The sequence below is a fragment of the Eumetopias jubatus genome, unplaced genomic scaffold (assembly GCF_037043125.1).
Source record: "Eumetopias jubatus isolate StellerSeaLion01/CBP00866 unplaced genomic scaffold, mEumJub1_p1.0 scaffold_1, whole genome shotgun sequence".
NCBI lineage: Eukaryota > Metazoa > Chordata > Mammalia > Carnivora > Otariidae > Eumetopias > Eumetopias jubatus.
The window spans coordinates 102,183,804-102,199,135 of record NW_028274807.1 but is presented as its reverse complement, the minus strand read 5'-3'; the positions used below and the strand labels follow the sequence as shown (position 1 = coordinate 102,199,135).

General features: G+C 35.7%; 1 protein-coding gene across 2 annotated transcripts in view; it reads right to left on the bottom strand.

Annotated features, from left to right (window-relative positions):
* KPNA4 (karyopherin subunit alpha 4) overlaps positions 1–15,332 on the bottom strand; it is a 57,644-nt gene that overhangs the window by 15,461 nt on the left and 26,851 nt on the right. For both annotated transcript variants that reach the window (XM_028103114.2, XM_088025606.1), the window contains exons 7-11: positions 14,492–14,577; positions 9,145–9,231; positions 7,341–7,510; positions 7,210–7,254; positions 3,861–3,992 (exon numbers count right to left, since the gene is read on the bottom strand). In XM_028103114.2, coding sequence (XP_027958915.1) covers positions 3,861–3,992; positions 7,210–7,254; positions 7,341–7,510; positions 9,145–9,231; positions 14,492–14,577 — 520 coding nt within the window. The remainder of the gene's footprint in view (positions 1–3,860; positions 3,993–7,209; positions 7,255–7,340; positions 7,511–9,144; positions 9,232–14,491; positions 14,578–15,332) is intronic.

Genomic DNA, 15,332 nt, shown 5'->3' with positions numbered 1-15,332 from the left:
TGTATTTAAATATTTTGCCAATTTGTAATGGGATCATTTGTCTTTTTATTGTTGAGTTGTAAGAATTCTTTATGTATTTTGGATCCAAGTCCCTTTTCAGATATATGATTTGCAAATACTCCCTTCCATTCTGTGGGTTGTCTTTTTACTTCCTTGATGGTCTCCTTAGAAGCACAAGTTTTTAATTTTGGTGAAGTCCAATTTATTTTTCTCCTTGGTTGCTTGTACTTCTCGTATCATATCTAAAAAATTTGCTGCCTAATCCAAGGTCATGAAAATTTATGCCTATGTTTTCTTCTAAGAGATTTGCACTTTTAGCTCTTATATTTAGGTGTTTGATCTATTTTGAGCTAATTTTTACATATAGGGGTCGTCTAATTTCATTTGTTTACATGTAGATATTCAGTAGTCTCAGATCCATTTGTTCAAAAGACTATTCTTTGCTAACTGAATTTTCTTGGCATCTTTGTTGAAAATCAATTGATCATAAATGTATGGGTTTGTATCTGGAGTCTTTTTATTTTATTTTATTTGAGAGAGAGAATGAGCGGAGAGAGGGGCAGAAGGAGAAGTAGGCTCCCCACTGAGCAGGGAGTCTGACACAGGACAGGGCTCCATCCTAGGACCCTGGGATCATGACCTGAGCTGAAGGCAGATGCTTAACTGACTGAGCCACCCAGGTGCCCCAACAGGAACTGCATTTAACCTGTAGGTAAATGTGAGGAGCACTGCCAACCTAACAGCACTGTCTTCTAATCTATGAACATGGATGTCTTTCCATTTATTTAGGTCTTCTTTAATTTCTTTTAAAAATGTTTTGTAGTGACACAGCTTCTTTAACAAATTTAAAAGGGGAAAGAAAAAATAAAAGAAAATTGTAACATAAAGAAACAAAGACAAAGCTACCAAATGCAATGTGTCAATTAGAGACTGATTTGGTCAAACCGTGAAAAAATATGAAGCAATCAGTAAAATCTGGATACTGACTGGGTTTTAATATTAAAATTTTAAAAATACTCTAACAGTACTGTGGTTATGTAAAAACACATAGTCTTATTTTTTTAAATTTATTTATTTGACACACAGAGACACAGCGAGAGAGGGAACACAAGCAGGGGGAGTGGGAGAGGGAGAAGCAGGTTTCCCACGGAGCAGGGAGCCCGATGTGGGGCTTGATCCCAGGACGCTGGGATCATGACCTGAGCCGAAGGCAGACGCTTAACGACTGAGCCACCCAGGTGCCCCCATAGCCTTATTTTTTAAGAGAAGCTGTATGAAATTATATGCTATCTGGGATGTGTCAAAATAATTTGGGGGGGAGGGAGTGAGCAGGGATATAGAGGAAATCTACATGGAGGTTCATTACAATTATTCTCTTTTCCTAAATTATGGAGTTAAAGTTGAAAAAAATTTTAAAAACCTCTACTAGATGTCATGTAAAGTACAGAACATTGAGAGCTGCTAAAGAAAAATTCCAACCCTATTTCTGAATGAAATCCAATTTAAAACTAATGGTGCATTCTGAAAAAAAACCAAAAACAAATACCCATACCGAGACATAAGTACCATGCTTAAGAAATGCAAACTTAATGATATCTAGTATGAATATTCTGTTAACTTTTTTTTTAAGTTTATTTTTAAGAAATCTCTACACCTAACATGGGGCTTAAACTACTACCCTGAGATCAAGAGTCACATGCTCCTCTGAGCCAGTTAGGTGCCCCTATTAAAATATTTTAAATGAGCCACAAATACACCTAAATGGCAAACTATTCTATTCCTGAATTCAGCTAAATGTTCCCTCTTTCCTTAAACAGCTTTAAATTTTTAAGGTTTGTGTTCTCCATTCCAATTGTCCATGAGTATCATCTGAAGAGCTTTTTATTTATTTATTTTTAAAGATTTTATTTACTTATTTGAGAGAGAGAGAGAATGAGAGAGAGCACAAGAAGGAAGAGGGTCAGAGGGAGAAGCAGATTCCCTGCTGAGCAGGGAGCCCAATGTGGGACTCAATCCCAGGACTCCAGGATTATGACGCGAGCCGAAGGCAGTCGCTTAACCAACTGAGCCACCCAGGCGCCCCTGAAGAGCTTTTTAAAGCCCAGGTTTCTAGGAAATATCCCAGATTTATTAAAACAGAATCTCTAGGGGTCAAGCAAGGGAAATAAATTTTTTTTTCTTCAAGCTTCACAGCTGATTTTAATGTCCACCCAGGGTTGAGAAATAGTTAATTAGGTTAACGGTTTTCCTTATGCTACTGCTAACAGACTGTAAGTCATCATATGATTAAAGCATACTATTTACCTCAAAAGCATAGGAAAGCTTCTCTATCTCCCTTTACCACTGCAGTTTGACAGTTACTACTTGTAATATTTGTGTGAACTTCTCACCCTCTCTCTTTTGGCTTTCTAGATGCAGGATATTTATATGGAAGGATTTAAAAATAATAAAAGGATAACACAAAGTTAAAAAGGATTTTATTTATTTGAGAGAGAGAGAACGGGGGAGGGAGGGTTAGAAGGGGTGGGAGAGGGACAAGCAGACTCCCCACTGAGCAAGGAACTGCCTGGCAGCTTGGTCCCAGGACCCAGGACCCAGAGATCATGACCTGAGATGAAGTCAGATGCTTAACCAACTGAGCCACCCAGGTGCCCCATTAAAAAAAGATTTTAAATAACTAAAAGGAAACAATTTAGGAAGCCCCTAAGCAGCATATTTCAGTATAAAGCCTTTATCAATCACAGCGCCAATGAAACGATGCATTAACTAAGCTCGCCCAGTACAGTATGGAGAGTTAAAAAAAGGGGGGGGGGAAGAAAAGGAAAAGAGTAGGAAAAATGAAGAAAAATAAAAAGAATAGAAAAAAAATAAAGTATCAGTACTTATTTCAAATGCCACCCAAGTTAACATACGAATTTCCTAGGTCTGCATTAGTAATCAGTAAACTATAAAGGAGATGCCCTGGGGTGGGGTTTTTGGTGGGGTGTAGGGAAAGGGAAGGGGAGCGGGGGAAGGTTCTTGTTAACCTATAGTGATCTTACCTCACTCTCTCCACCTTTAAAATGCGGATTTAATACCTCACTCTTTTCAAAGATATGTTCTTATTTTATTTCAAAAAGATATATGCACCCCTATGTTTACTGTGGCATTACTTACAATAGCCAAGATATGAAAGCAACCCAAGTGTCCATCGACAGATGAATGGATAAAAACGTGCTATGTGTGCGTGTGTGTGTATACATACACACACACCAATGGAGTATTAACCATAAAGAGAATGAAACCTTACCATGTACAACCACATGGATGGACCTATAGAGTATTATGCTAGGTGAAGTAAATCAGAGAAAGAAAAATACCGTATGATTTCACCTATATGTGGAATCTAAAAAACAAAATGAACAAACAAAAAGCAGAAACAGACCCATAAATACAGAGAACAAATTGATGTTTGCCAGAGAGGAGAGAGGTGGGGGGATAGGCAAAATGGGTGAAGGGGAGTGGGAGATAGAGGCTTCCAGTAATTTGATGATTAAGTCAAGGGATACACAGTACAGCATAGGGAATACAGTCAGTGGTACTGCAATAGCATTATATTGTGACAGATGGTAGCTACACTTGTGATGAGCATAGCATAACTTATAGAGAAGCTGGATCACTATGTTCTATACCTGAAACTAATGTAACATTGTGTGTCAACTATACTTCAATAAAGAAAAAAAGATTTAAAAAAAGATGTGTTATAAGGCTAGAAATATACTTTGAACTAATGCAATTGTCTATTTTTGAATGCCATGCTTAAAGCAAATTAGTGGTAAACAAAACAAAACACCTTGTATTATTATCAACAACAAACTCACCTGAACTTTAACTTCCTGGTGGCTGAGCAGAGGAACCAAGTGAGGGACTATTCCAGAGTCTATTACCATCTGTATCTGTTCATTGCCAGCATCAGTAAGGTAAGAGAGGGCCCAGACTGTATCTACCAATATCTAATGGATAAAATGAAAATTCAAACAACCTTTGAATATTTTGTCACTTTAATAATTCTTAACTATAGTTAACTTAGTTATAGTTAACTAATCTATGATTGTTTCACGACCTTCTTTCTTCTTGTCTCACCTCAATTCACTGAAATCTTAATCTGCTCTATAATACTAAACATCATCATCTATCTCTGAATGTATCAAGTATGTGCATCTTTTAGCCATATTTAGGATGCTTCACTTAAGTATGATCCCAACCACAGGTTAGTATCCAGTCTTAATTCACTAAGATACACACTACACTATACATGAAATAGGAGAAAAAGACATTGTCTTTCTCAAATGCTCACACTGAGGCGTAACAGGTCCAAAGACATGTAGTAAGTACATATAATTGTAAATACTGAATGTAGTCAACATACACAGTGATTCAAAACACTGGGGCTAGATGTATACATTCAAGTTGTTTTCTAGTATCACTGGTATCATGTAGGTATGTCTAAAGCCAGTATTTCAGTATTAGAAGTACAGTAGTTTCATCTTTTCCAACCAGTTTGCTTTGCCTTATAAAACTGGAGGCAACTTCTCATAGTGGAAGCATCCCACAGCTGCAGATCAAGACATTAAAAGCAACCATGGGTCAGTCGTATGATCCATAATAAAAAACGTTCTAGTAAAAAAAAGAAAATGCATAATTTACAGCATCTGCCAAAACTATTTATAAAAAAACCCCACTGCAATTAAATTATACTAAAAATTAAACTATTTTAAATGTTATTTTTATTAACATCAAATGAAATATTGTAATTTTAAAAAATATTTTATTTATTTATTTGACAGAGAGAGACAGCGAGAGATGGAACACAAGCAGGGGGAGTGGGAGAGGGAGAAGCAGGTTTCCCGCCAAGCAGGGAGACCGATGCGGGGCTCGATCCCAGGACCTTGGGATCATGACCTGAGCTGAAGGCAGATGCTTAACAACTGAGCCACCCAGGTGCCCCAAAATGTTATAATTTTTAATGAACCTTATTGTGAAGTTCAGCAGGCCATTGTGTTTCATCTTTCTTTTGCATTAAATCATAATTAGAAATTATATCCAAGAGGAAGTATGACAACTGTTAAACTGTTGCATAAATAGCACAGTTACTGACAAAGACACAGGAATAATAATTGTGCCTGGAACTTTACTTCTGAAGCCTTTCTGGAATATGAACTATGTATGTATCAAAAGACAAGTCAGAAAGGTCTGAAACCTTTTAAATTCTAAACCAATGTTATGTTTAAAACATCTGAGAATCTCCTAGAAGGAGAAAACAACACTTTGCCATTGTTCCTTTCAAAAACTCAAGAAAGTTCTTTGGCTATTTTTAATCTAAAAAGAAGACACCAAATGAAAGAATTCACACACATAAAGTGGTATCAAAATATGTGAAAGAACTAAATTTCAATTTACAAATGTAAATCTTTTTTCCAGAGTCCCAACATATGCCAAAATTTGTTGATATAGGCAATATATTTCAAGTTACTTCTCCATGACTGTACATAAAATCCAGATATAATTTTTTTAAAGGGCCTAACACTAAACATCATGAATATGCTCACATCAAAATCACAATTTAAATAGACTTGAGCTCACATATACTTCTTGTATCAAAGTTAATATTCTATGGCAAATTTACTAATTATAACTACCACCGTGTAATTTCAGTGTTTCACTATGCTTTGTGGAAGCAGTTTTATTTATTTATTTTTTACTTCTTTTATGGTCTGGTTTAAGAATTTGCTGCTAAGTGTTTACCTAAGAAGACTGTATTTTTAGTAAACATTATTATATAGTAAACTACTTAGTAAATGTGCTACTAAAGAACAATGAGACTGGCTTGAAAAATTCAAGATACATTAAAAGCAAGAAAACCTGAGCTGAAGGCAGATGCAATCTGCCTTCTCTGCAAAAGGCAGAGTTACAATCTCAACTGGATTGGGGTAAACAGGTGGAAAGAACACAATACAATCTCTGAATAAGGTCAACCAAGATGTCTGGTTTTTTGGTAGAGGTATAAAGTTTGAAATTAATCTTCCGTGGAACTTAATTAAAAGTAAAATATTAAAATCTGTAATTTAATAAAAACACTTGACACTAAGGAGCCAAACCCCAAAATGGCTTATATATATACATATATATATATATATATAAAGGATTCTAGACTATCAGGATCTAAAACAAAATATCTTTAGAGCAAGGATCATGTTCATCTAATGAATTTTATACATTATGTCACTGCTCGATGTAGTATAATTCTAACTTTAATTTGTTCCATATGCTTTAGAGAGATCCTGGAAAAATGGTATTACCCTAGAAACTGAAAAGGAATGAAGCAGCTTATCAAACACTGGTCATCACACCAAGCTGTTTTTAGGGAACCAAAGTTCCTGAATGTTGCTATGCATTGTATTCCTGTGATTTCCTTTACCTGTCATACTCCTAGCTTTTCTAACACAATGATGGCGAAGCTGGTTTTATAAGCAGTCAGTTTTCCACCTCATTTATACTTCCTGAGGTGCTTTTTCCTTTGCCATCTGTGTTGGTGAGAATGAGTAAGGTATATTTATTATGCTTAAAATCTAGTCTGCACTAGTTTTTTTTCTTGTTTGGATATTTATGAGTTCTCTCTATAACATGTGAAACCACTATCAAAGTCATCGTAGATGGAAAAATATAGTAAAAATAAATTAAAGAGCAACTGATGTTCTTGGATTGATGTATGCATACGAATACAAACTCACGCATAAAGGCACAAATATTTCCTTTTATCTTTCAAAAAATGAAATATTATTAGGCCTATGTATTCTCTCACTGGCCACGCCATCAAAATGAGCTTCTATAAAAGGCTCTTGACCAATCAAAAGATATAATTTTAGTGAGAGAGATCACTAACTGGCAACTTTTAAGAACTTCCAAAACGAGTTTTTACTCCCCCCAATTCTCCACATATGCTATTGCCCATACCAAAATATAGTTAGGCTTGATTTCTTCACTGTAAATTATATTTTGTGATATAGGTAAACACAAAGTAAATATAATAATAGCAAGCTATGTTATTACAACTCTTGAAATGGAAAAATCTAATTGAGTACACGAACATTATGTCCAGTATAACATTTTCTTCTCCATGTCATAAGGGCAACCCTAGACATACATATTATACACGTAAAAAATACTCACATTTACGTCTGTGTGATGAATTAAGACACAAAGAGCTGGAAGAATCTGAAGAAAGAAATATATAGATTTAAAAACATATACCTAATGGTATCTAGTTTAGTTAAAAAACAAAAAACAAAACATCTGTTTACCTCCTGAATGGTTTCCATTGGGGGTGGTGGATCTTTGTGACGACATAAGTTGACCATTACCCAAGTAACATTTCTTAAGAATGTTATAGGAATAGATGGACTTATGAAGGAAAGTAAAGGTTTCACAACTCCAAGACTTATGACATAATCTCTACACTGTGGCCCATCACCTGTAGGAAGGAGTGATTAATTCAATAAAATACACTGACAATAAGCAATTCAGAAAACATAAAACACTGGTTCAATATGCTGCTTTCTGTATTTTAACTAGATACACTATTTAGTTTTATACAGAAGTTTTAGATAATAACCAAGTTCTCATTTTAGGTCTCTGAGCCAAGAGAAGCAACATAAAGTAGTTAAGATATTACTCTACACACTAAAAAAAACTATATCCAAAATAAAATTAAAAAATAAACCATGTCAAAAAAAGGAGGGGATGAACCAATATCCCTAGAGGAGTGATTCCCACAGTAATTTCTGGTCCTATTAAAAAATTTTGGCCCTGTTAAAAAACCTCTGTGGATCCAGAATTCTGGGTTTTAAGAAGCCCTTTCAAATGATTCTGAAAGCAGGCTAAAGTTTGAGAATCACTGCCTTAGAGAAATGCCAAATGTAATTTCTGTATCTATAGCATCACTGTAATTTCTAGCATTAAAGCCCTGTTAAGTATTACATTCTATAAAAGAAGACCCTTTTCCTTGCACTGTAATATTTGGAGATAAAAATGCCTATTCTTTTGGCATCCATGTATCCTAATTATTCTACAATGTCACTGGAATTAAAAACCAAAGATCAAGATGCTGCATTAATAGTTCTAAATCTAAAATCTGGTATAAAAGCAAAGGGGTGAAGGAATCTGGATACACAAAAGATAGCATTCCTAATAGCAATATACCATATGTGAAGAACAGTTTACAGAGAAATTCTCCCATTTTAAAACTCCTAATTGTGGAACTAACCATCCCCTGCATTCTATCATGGCCCCCAAAGAGTAATATAGAAGAGGTACATGAAAGTAGTATCGACTACTTCCATGCAAGAACAATAAACTCTAACATCAAGGGACATAATACAGTTCAGACCCCAGATTTTTTTCCATTCTCCACTCACTGGAGGATAGCTCTTCAAATTTTTGAGTTTGGGTAAAGTTCGTCTCTAGTTTAAAAACAAATCTTGAAATATTAGAATTGTCTTTAATTATAAATTCTTCTTACAATTATGTCAGAGAAAACCTGAAAGGTAGGATAATCATGGTATTCAACATTTAATGACACTGTCTATAAGCTACAAACACCTCCTGTATGATGACCTCATGATGATAATGGATAACATTATTGTATTTTACTGTACTAAAATCCAGGAAAGATAGTAAAAATTTCAATTAAGACTCTTTTTAAGAACTGTCATTATAGAGAAAAATTGTTTTACATTGTGCATCCTCCTTTTTTCTTATTAGTTTCTATGACAATGGAGAGAGTTAGGGAATAAAATGAATCCATCAACATAATAAAGGAGGGAGAGGAGATCTATTATCACATACATATTTCCTAATTATTCAAATAATTAAGAGTTGACTATATACTAAAAAAAAAAGTTGACTATATACAAAAAGATAAGCAACAAAAACATTCATCCTGTTTATTATAGGTTTATACTTAAAACAACTATAATTTCTATAAATTATTTCACAAAAATCCAGTCCTGAAAAAAACTGTTTTTCTTTTTTGACTACTAGTAGTCATTTTTATTACACAGTATATGATAACAATTGTTGAACTAGTATTACAAGTTTTATACAAACCTATGATATTTCCCAGGGCCCACACTGCTTGCTCACAGACGTTTTGATGGGGTGAATGTAGAAGCCTCAGGAAAAGTGGCACGGCATCTGAAGGATGAAAACATAAATTAACATTTAAGTTTAAAGACAGTCTTAGAGGTCAATTACATCTCAATAATATTGAAGAAAAAAAAAAAAGGACTGAGGATACTATACTCTAAACCAAAAATCAATCTTTTCTTTGCTGAAATCTAAGAAAGGAACCTATCAAAAATATATTTAAAATATATATTTATTAAATGATTTTCACTACAGTAACAGTAGTGGAAAATTTGTCATCAGCAAACCACTTATTCAGCACCAAAATCTGTTTTAACATACAAATATCAAATTGAGCTAGTAAATTTTCATTCATAATTAAACCTGAATAAAATTCCAAATTAAAAATCAATTCCTAAAAATAAATAATTCATTCCTTATAGATTCAAGCATTATTCTCAAACTTAGAAAACAAAAAGGGACTCCCAACTATTGAAGTAAGTTTTAAATACAGAAATTTAAAGTAACAGGAGGGTGCAGTTCAAGATGGTGGCTGACCTCACCTACCATGGACACACCAAATCTATAGCTACATATACAATAATGCTTCCTATAGAACTAGCGGAACAGCTCCTCCACAACAAAGGATAAAAAGGTCACACTGAGATGGACAGGAGAGGCAGACTATGCTCCTAACAAAGCCATGCCCTATAACCTAGCAGTGACCCACAAGCAGGAGGGATTTCATAAATATGGAGCATATCCCTGAAGAGCCAGGGGTTAGAGCCCCAAATCAGGCACAAGAACCCTTGAGACCTACACCAGAGACAAACTCCCCAAATGTCTGGCTTTAAAAACCAACAGGGTAGGGGCGCCTGGGTGGCTCAGTTGGTTAGGGGGCTGCCTTCGGCTCAGGTCATGATCCTGGAGTCCCAGAATCGAGTCCCACATTGGGCTCCCCGCTCAGTGGGGAGTCTACTTCTCCCTCTGACCCTCCCCCCTCTCATGCTCCCTCTTCTCGATCTCATTCTCTCTCTCAAGTAAATAAATAAAATCTTTAAAAAAAAGAAAAACCAACAGGGTAATGTCCAAGAGACCCAAAGGGCTGTAAGAAACCAGGACTACGCTCTTAAGAGATTACTTGCCCACATGCCCCAGGATTCAGCACAAAAGCAGTGGGCTGAAAAGTGCCTAGAGCATATGCAAAGGAGGTTCACTGGCTAAGTTTAAAGCAACTGCCTAAGGGATGAGGGTCTGCTGGACCTTTCTCCAGGGATGGAGGTACTGGCAGGCGCCATTTTTTACACACTCTACCTTGCTAATGATACTTGCACCACCCCTGTACTCTCCAGTGCAGAGCACTGCTACAGCTCCACCACACCAAACCCAGTGGGATGGCTCATCCTGGCCTGGCACGCCCCTTTGGCCCTGCCAAAACTGGCAGGAGCACAAAGGCCACATAAGGGACACCCCTTGAATGCCTGGCACTGGTAGCTGGGGGGGGGACAGGGGGGTCTTTTGCATTTCTGGGCTCCATAGGAGTGAAACAATCTGTGGCAGGCTACCACCCCCAAAGTATAGCACAGACAGCTGACTGAAACACATGCTGTCTTCCTGTGATCATTCAAGACTGGGAGAGGTAGCTGTTTCACCTAGTACGTAAAAACAAACACAGAAAATCAAGTTAAATAAGTAAACTGAAGAAAAGAACAAAACAAAACCCCAGAAAAAACCTTACTGAAATGGAGCTAATTTACCTGATAAGAAGTTCAAAAAAATGGTCATAAAGATGCTCCCCAAACTCGGGAGAAAATGGATGAATGCAGAAAAAATTTCAACAGATAGAAAATATAAGAAAGTACCAAACAAAAGTCACAGAGCTGAAGAACACAGTAACTGAACTGAAAGATACAGTAGAGGCATTCAACAACAGATAAGGACAAAGCAGAAGAAAGGATCAGTGACCTGGAAGACAATGCAGTGGAACTCACCTAAACAGAGCAGCGAAACAAAAAAGAATTTTAGAAAGTGAAGATAGCTTAAGGGACCTACAGGACAACATCAAGTGGAACAACGTTCCCATAATGGGGTCCCAGAAAGAGAAGTGAGTCTAGAGAAAGATACAGAAAACTTGTCTGAAGAAATAATGGCTAAAAACTATCTCAACTTGGGGAAGGAAAGAGATACCCAGATCTGGGAAGCCAGGAAAGTTCCAAACACAATGAACCCAAAAAGAGCCACACCAAGACACATTATAATTCAAATGTCAAGAGTTAAAGATAAAGAGAGTATCTTAAAAGTGGCAATAGAACAACAACTTGTTGTGTACAAGACAAGCCCCATAAGACTATCAGAGACTTTTCAGAATAAAGTTTGCAGGCCAGAAAAGAATGGTATGATATATTCAAAGTGCTGAAAGCACTGGCATACACATGACCAACAGACATATGAAAAGATGCTCAACATCACTAATCATCAGGGAAATGCAAATCAAAACCATAATGAGATGCCACCTCACGCCAGTCAGAATGGCTAGAATCAAAAAGACAAGAAATAACAAATGTTGGACAGGATGTGGAAAAAAGGGTACTCTCGTGCACCGCCAGTGGGCATATAAATTGGTGCAGCCACTATGGAAAATAGTATGGAGGCTAATAAAAAAACTAAAAATAGAAGAAACTAATACAGAAACTAAAAATATAGGATCCAGCAATTCCACTTCTGGGTATTTATCTGAAGCAAATGAAAACAAATTTAAGAACAGTTCCCAGTATTTTCACCATAAGCATCTTTGCCGCAAACACTTTCACCCTATAACTAATTTGCCGTATGGCAATTATGCCATAAAAGATAAAATCACAAAAATAAAAGACATCCATTAAAAAGGACATAATGAAATATGAAACATGCATTAACAAAATTAACAAGACTTTATTGCAAAATATAAAACATCTGAACACATTTAAAATGTATGTAGATTCATGCAATTCTATGCAAATAATTGATTTTTATTCTGCAGACTGTACCTAAGCACTTGTCCTCAAAGTTTCCCTTTCATAACATTATATATATATATAATTTTTTGCTTGTTGATTCATCTCTTCATCTGGCATCACGTTTTCATTTTTTGCTAAAATTTCTTTCTTCCATAAGAGAGGTATCAGTTTCTAAATACAAGGATGCATATTTGTAACAGCTTTGTACTGCAGTGTGAAAGTCTTCTACACTGTTCTCTGTTCTCAGCATATTACCACGTCTACTGACAGATGTTCCAAAGTTCTATGAGAAATGTGGGTTCAAAACTCTATGCCACTGTACAGACTACTACAAGGGCTAAGATTTATTTAATATAAAAATGGGAGTACTGTGTCAATGCAGACATGAAAGCAAACTGTCAGCTAGCTGACGAAACCAAGAAACCATCAAATCAAACTGTCAACCAGTTATTCTTGTATCTTTTATGGCAAAATTGCCTTATGGCCAATTAGTTATGTGAGGAAAAATGCTTTCAGCAAATATGCTTATGGTGAAACCACTTAGAACCTTTGAAGATATATGCACCCTTATGTTCATTACCAAATAATTCACAACAGCCAATATATGGAAACAACCAAAGTGTCCAATGATGGATGGATGGGTAAGATGTGTGTACATACGTACACAGACACAATGGAATACTTCTCAGCCATTACCAAAAAATGAAATACTTGTAATCAGGACATCAATGGACCTTGAGGTACTAAGTGAAATAAGTCAGAAAAGAGAGACAAATAATGTATGATTTCACTAATAAGTGGAATCTAAAAAACAAAACGAACAAACGAAACAAAAATTCATAGATGCAGAGAACAGATTCATGGTTGACAGAGGGGAGGGCTTTTGCGAGGTGGGTGAAATAGAAGGGGGTTAAGATGTACAAACATCCAATCATAAAACAAGTCATGGGAATGAAATGTAAAGCATGGTGACTGTAGTCAGTAATACTGTACTGCATATTATGTAATTTGATAGGATGATAGGAGAAACTAGACTTACTGTGATCATGTCTTGGTGTATACACTTCAAGTCATTACGTTGTACGTCTAAAACTAATTTAATGCTATATATGTCAATTATACCTCAATTAAAAAAATATAACATCACATGGGTCTTTAGGCAGGCCAGTGATTCCTGTACCACATGAGACCTTCTGAATCAGAAAGTGGTTCTGTGGCTTTACAACATCCTTGCTTTATAACAAGGATGGAAAACACAGAGAAAGGTCTGTATCTGAACAGAATACTACTACAATGAACAAATGATTCTTCTATTTTTTCTTTCTTCTGATAGTACTTTGAAAAATGTTATTTAAGTACATGTAGATCAATCATGCTTTACTCAAAAAATCATTCATATTATATCTGGTAAAACAAGACAGATTGGCAGTGTTAAAACAAATTCTAAGGCTCCTTCTAATCTTGAAAAAGCCACATAAAACAGAAAGGAAAAAGAGTGAGAGCTTAAAACATTGTTTTGAGATTATAAAATTTACTAATCAATTATACAAAATAAAACCAAAAGCCAAAAACAAAACCCATTTAAACCCCAAATTAAGCCAGTTTTATCATGACTTAAGGTAGCATTAATATTCTATGTAATATTACAACAGAAATGTCTACATAATTAAATGTTTACTTGGATAACACCTTTGTTCCCCTTTAAAACCATATAGAAATTAATGCTTAAGATTTTAACAAGCTTACACAAGCATACTGCTTATACGTGTGTGAAGAGCACTTTAAAAGTACCTTCTTTAAAATTATTAATTTCTTTGATAGAAGAATTAAATAGTATTCATGAAAATGATACACTCAGGTTATTACTTCCAATAATAATTTCCCACTTACCTCTCTTGGAACATAAAAGAAAAACAATGCTATTATAATAACTATGAAAAAATTTCAAGCCATTTTTCAACAGGACTACTTTATAAAAGATTTCTCCAAAGCATATGATGAAAATCTCATTAAGAGAAGCCAAGAGGTAGTATGGCAATGGGAAAAACACCTTTATTTCTATGATGTCCTATAAATAAAGTGTAACTACAATAATGTAATCTGCTACTATAATTAGGAAATGTTTTCAGATTTAGCATCAAATGAATTTTTGAAAATAGAAAATATCAGTCACTGGAACAACATGATCAAAATAACATACTTAAGTTGGCCTATTTCAACTACCCTGTGATTGGGTAGCTATTATTTTATAATATAAATAGCTTTATTCTTTTAAGAGAATCACTATTTTTTTTTTTTACTAACTTCTTTTTTTATGTTAATCACCAACTTACTGGACTGAACTACTGCTTGAGTCTGTTCCGAGGTTCCAGATGCAATGTTTGTCAGAGCCCATGCAGCTTCAAACTGTAAGGAAGGACTACAAAGAACAAATAATGTTAAACAGTAAGGATTTTTACACTGGCCCAAATCTAGTATCTACCAACCATTTCTCCCTCAAGCATTTTTTAAAGTATTAAATATTTTGTTTCAAAGGTATCTATCTATGCATCCAGCACTTTTTTTAAACCTCCAGTAACGGGCGCCTGGGTGGCTCAGCTGGTTAAGCGACTGCTTTCGGCTCAGGTCATGATCCTGGAGTCCCGGGATCGAGTCCCGCATTGGGCTCCCTGCTCGGAGGGGAGCCTGCTTCTCCCTCTGACCCTCTCCCCTCTCATGCATTCTCTCTCACTCTCACTCTCTCAAATAAATAAATCTTTAAAAAATAAAAATAAAAAAATAAACCTCCAGTGACTATTTACAGTATCTTCTCAGTATAAAAAGCATACAATTTCCTCAGGTGTCCCACCTATTTTTAGTAAAAACTTTTTTTTTTTAATTAAGATTTTATTTCTTCATTTGAGAGAGAGAGAGTGCACAAGAACACGAACAGGACGGGGGTGGGGAGGAGGGGCAGAAGGAGAGGGAGAAGTAGGCTCCCTGCTAAGCAGGGAGCTTGATCCCAGGACCCAGGGATCATGACCTGAGCTGAAGGCAGACGCTTAACCAACTGAGCCATCCAGGCGCCCCAAAAACTCTTTATTTAGATACCTGCATATGACTACCCAAATAGTTTTCTCAAGTACTTATCAGCCAAGCTAGTTTTTGCCAATTTTCAGAGCTTAAAAGTTCAAT